Source organism: Culex pipiens, chromosome 2 (genome assembly GCF_016801865.2).
Source record: "Culex pipiens pallens isolate TS chromosome 2, TS_CPP_V2, whole genome shotgun sequence".
NCBI lineage: Eukaryota > Metazoa > Arthropoda > Insecta > Diptera > Culicidae > Culex > Culex pipiens.
This window is the reverse complement of record NC_068938.1, coordinates 21,892,903-21,897,372: the sequence shown is the minus strand read 5'-3', so window position 1 is coordinate 21,897,372 and position 4,470 is coordinate 21,892,903. Positions and strand designations below refer to the sequence as shown.

The following is a 4,470-nucleotide window of genomic DNA, read 5'->3' as shown; positions in this document are numbered from 1 at the left end:
TTCCCTCACCGGATGAATCAATCCGCGGCAGCCCGAGTACGGCCAGCAGTTCCGTCGCGACGGCCGAAATGATGGAAACCGACGCGGACCTGTTAATTCCCGTGCCGGAAGAATCTCCCTACTTTCCGGAAAAGTACCCCGGCAAAGTGTGCACCCAATCCGCGCTCGGCGAACGCATCCAGCTGGGCCAGGGCGAAATGCTACGGGTCGAGGTCAAGAAAAGTGTCGAAGCGACGGTGGCGGCCGCGCTGTAGTCCTGGAAGACGACGAGGGATTCTCCGGGAGCAGTCCCAGTCAGGGGGACAAACGGGCAGCGGTGGTGGTGTCCTCACGCTCGGAATATCGCCGCTGATGAGCAGCAACAAACGACGGAAAGGATTGAACGTAACGTAAGTGCGTATGGTTGTGACCTTTTGACCGGCGATCTAACTCAACACTCTATCTCTCTTCCGCAGAAACCCAATTATCAACGCCGAGTACGTGATTGAGCTGGAGAAGATCGGCCACACCGAGCCGGTGGAGTTCGCTTCGATCAAGAACGGCGGATACTTTTACACTCACCGGTCGTGTGCCAGCCGGTCGTTTGGCGTGGGCCATGGGGACGCTCAGCAACCTGGAGGTGGTCGTGGCGCAGGCCTTAAGCAAAATGAGCTACTTTTGCTTGCGCCTAGGGGCGAGCCTAGTGTGCAAGGTAGATACGCAAGATACATCGCGGTCCAGAGATTCAAAACGCTTATTTTTCCCCAGATGTTCTGTCTAAAATTGTTCTGCTACCCGTGCATCGCCGCGGCCGGTGGCACTACCACGGAACGTGACGTCGATTCCGAAGTACAGCTGGAAGTGCCGGTGCTATCGGGTTTGTTTTGATTGGGATTCGCGGACGCCGGGAGGGGGTGCTTCGTCGCGATGGTTACCAGCAGCGGGACAAGGGCTTTTCGTGTCCAATTTGTCATTGAGCTTACTGGGTGGCGGCCCACCGGGTTGGTTAAGTGCACTTGGTGTAACAAGTATCGTCCAAGTGCCACCCCATTTGTTGCCGAAAAAACTGACCCAGACACCAATATCCACGCCAAAGTCCACTCCAAAACCGAAGGAAAAGATCACTACGTGGACGGAGTTTGCCTTAGCGAGCACAATCTGCACCAAATCAAATCGCTGCAGGCCGAGTTGGCAAGCGGAAACCAAAGCTACAGCTGCAACCTCCCCCGGCATTGGACAAGGACGACGGAATTCTGGCCGCAATCGAATCAACCGTAGCCGGGAGCAACTTGGACAACTCGTTTGATGATGTCAAGCTGGAACCGCTGATTACGAACGAGCAGGACGTGGCTGAACTTGGCATCGGTGTTTTTTTTTTGTGCGTAGGCGTCCCGAGCGGACCAAAGACGACCAAATCTGGGAAGAATCTACGACCGTGGAGGTCAAACCGAAGAACAAGCCAATCGGAAGGAACCAGAAGAATAAGAAGATACGTGCTTCCGCAAGCCACTGTTCCCGTGGTATTCAGTTGCCATCAGTAGACCTGCCAGTCTTGTCCGCCGCCTCTCTAATAGTCTTCCATCAAGACGTCCCTCAAAAGCCCATTCAGAAGACTCAGATCTGGCCGGCACGACCAAGTCGAGGAACCGGTTGACAACAACAAAAACATCTCGTGTGTGCTACTTCGGAACTACTCGGCGGAGGTGCGGACAATTACTGCCTAGCACCGGATTCCTAACTCTTGATTCTTGTCATAGAGATGACTAAAAAGCTGTGTGTTTAATTTAATATAAAAAATTAGAAATTTGTGTTATATAATAACAAATAAAAAGCTGTTGTTTGTTTTTCAATATAATATTTTCTCTCTGGGAGGAATATTTATTAAAAACATACAATTTCTGTGCTTGGAAAACCAGAAATAAACTGACTCAATCGTAATTTTGATTGATTTAGTTTTAATTTTGGTTTAACGGCACATAAATTGTCTGTTTTGATAAATATTCTCTGCTACTTTTTGGTTTGTGTCCTCGGGATGGCTGAATCCATCTGGTGGCGAAAAGTGGTACTAGCGCTAGCCGTGATGATGTACGGTGGCGGCGCCAGTGGTGAATAGTGCAAACAGTAAAAAGCTGCGTGTGATGTCACGCACACATTCAAAAGAACTGTCAAAATGTCAGAAAAACACGTTGAACATCGGATGGTCAACGCGCTTTGCGCATCGAATGTTCATGATCGTTTATGACCATTCGATGCTCAAAATTTTGATGCCAATGGTCAGTAAATTCGCATTGGCAGTTTTGCGTGTACTTTTTTTAATTTAAGATTATACAGCAGTTTCCTACAGTGGTGTACATTCAATATTTGCCTATTTTGTTAATGATTATTTGGGATGAAATCTTATTTCAATAAAAGCAGGTAGCAGTTATTGATCAGCACGACTTAGTGCTTCTAGCAGAGGCGGCGAGTGTAGCTAATTTAGGCAATCTCAAATACTCAAAACTTTAAAATTCGATATCTCTGGAACGAAACATATTCCTTTCTGTCGATAACTGATTCTTATGTAAAATTGAACGGGGAAAACGATGGTGAGGTCAAATTTAAAAAATAAATAGGGCTGTTTTGAGATACGGCCATTTAAAGTTTTCAATTGCGCAATACAAGTAGAGAACATATTTTAATCTGAATTTTGATCACAGAAATGGATTCTACGTCCGATTTCCTTCAAAATTGAGTCTAAGACCGACCCTCTAAGATGTGTGGTTCCTGAGTTATCGTCGTTTGAAAATGGAGGTTTCGCTCAAAAATCACCAAAAAGTCGATTTTTTGGGAGGGAACAAAAATGGAGGGGGTGGTCCGATTTGGATGAAATTCGGGATTTTTGCATGTTTTGATAGTCTTAACAGCTCTGCCAAATTTGAGCAGAATCGGAGATGGTAATTTTCAAATTTGCATTTTTTCTTGCACACTTCAGGTGGAATGACCCATAGGTAATTATTTTTTTTCCATACAAGTTTCTATACAATTTTGCCGGCTGAGCATGAGAATATTCGAAAATCTGTATTTTCTGATCGATTTGTTATCTTCGGCAAATGATCTGGACTTCCTTATAAATAGGTGCACGGAAAAAATGAAGGAATAGCACTCCTGCAAGTTTTTTTTTGGAAAAGCTTCTTATAATTTTCTTTTATGACTTTGTTAATTAGACTGTTGGTTGTTGGGAAACAGACTTAATCCCATTGAAAAATTCAAAAAGATATTATTTTGCAGAATCATAACATATCGTCTGTTGTGTGCTATCTTGTTACAACGACCTTTTTGGTCGAAAATGAGTTGTGATATAGACCGATTTATCATCAAAATGATCGTGCACTAGGGTGCCAAGAAAAATTTTTTTTTTGCCAATTTTGAGCCAATTTTATCGTTGAAGTTTGCATGGGAAAATTCAAAAAAATGTATGGGGAAAAGCAAAACAATCAGAATTCCGCCAAAAGGTGGCGTTAAACGTGTCAGATCATTGTCAAGTGTGAGATTCTTATGTTATGAGATTTTATGACAATCAACTTTGTCGAAGACCGCAAAACGATCCGAGTTTACCCTTACGAGTTTTAAAGATTTCAAGAAGACGAAGATTTTTTTCACCCTTGACCGTTAACCGATTTTTCGCTCAAAATTTTCACAGTTATTTATTTTTACCTAAGGAATTGAATCAGGGGTACCCCTTTTTTATTGTCACCCTATCGTGTACACTTGTGACATGTCATACATGTAAAAAAATGTGGACATTTTTCTTTTTCTTATTTTTCTCAAATTTGTGTTCACAACTATTTTTAAAGAGCAATTCTTTCTTTTGTTTTTGAAAATATACTGATTAAGTCGGTTAAACCATTGATTTGTGCTTATTTTAGTTTATACGGGAGTTCGGTGCACACTAGGGTGCCCAGAAGCGGAAAGTCATGGGTTCTTCTCAGGGTGGCAGCCTTAGGTTTAAGTTCAGAGGTAGCAGCAACCGTATGAGTATAAAACGATTGCTTCACGTGCTCTTCTAGCATGTGATCAATCTTGGGATATTCCTTTGCGCCTCTTCCCAAAATACTTTCCTCGTGTCTTCGCATGTAAATAATGCCCAGCCGATCGGTATTGCACTGCAGCCCAGTCGCATTGTCCAGATCAGAGCAAAGGGAACACCGCAAGAGTAGCGCCGCAAAAAGACAATTGTCTTTACAAGACCCCGCGCGGCAAATAATAGCTGCTGGGAAGAGCTTGAAAAATGACACGAAAAAATTGTCACCGCGGTTCTAGCGATACATAGCGCACAAGGCACAAGGAATGGAGTTTACAGCATCTGGATGGAACAGCACTTTCCCTCTCAATAGGGACTGTGTTATAGATCTGGAAATGCTTAATAACAGTAAAAATGGGTAACACGATACAATAGTCCTTGTAATCAGGATTCCGTGTCTTAATACTCAAACGGAAAAAAAGGGTGCCCAG

The 4,470-nt window shown here is 43.8% G+C and overlaps 1 protein-coding gene across 1 annotated transcript; it reads left to right on the top strand.

Moving 5' to 3' along the window:
• Positions 1-254: 254 nt before the first annotated feature.
• Positions 255-2,287, top strand: LOC120421140 (uncharacterized). The gene is made up of 3 exons (XM_039584321.2): positions 255-389; positions 456-691; positions 748-2,287. Exons 1-3 carry the CDS (start codon positions 352-354, stop codon positions 813-815), a joined length of 342 nt encoding a protein of 113 aa, XP_039440255.1. The 5' UTR covers positions 255-351; the 3' UTR covers positions 816-2,287.
• The last annotated feature ends 2,183 nt before the right edge of the window (positions 2,288-4,470 follow it).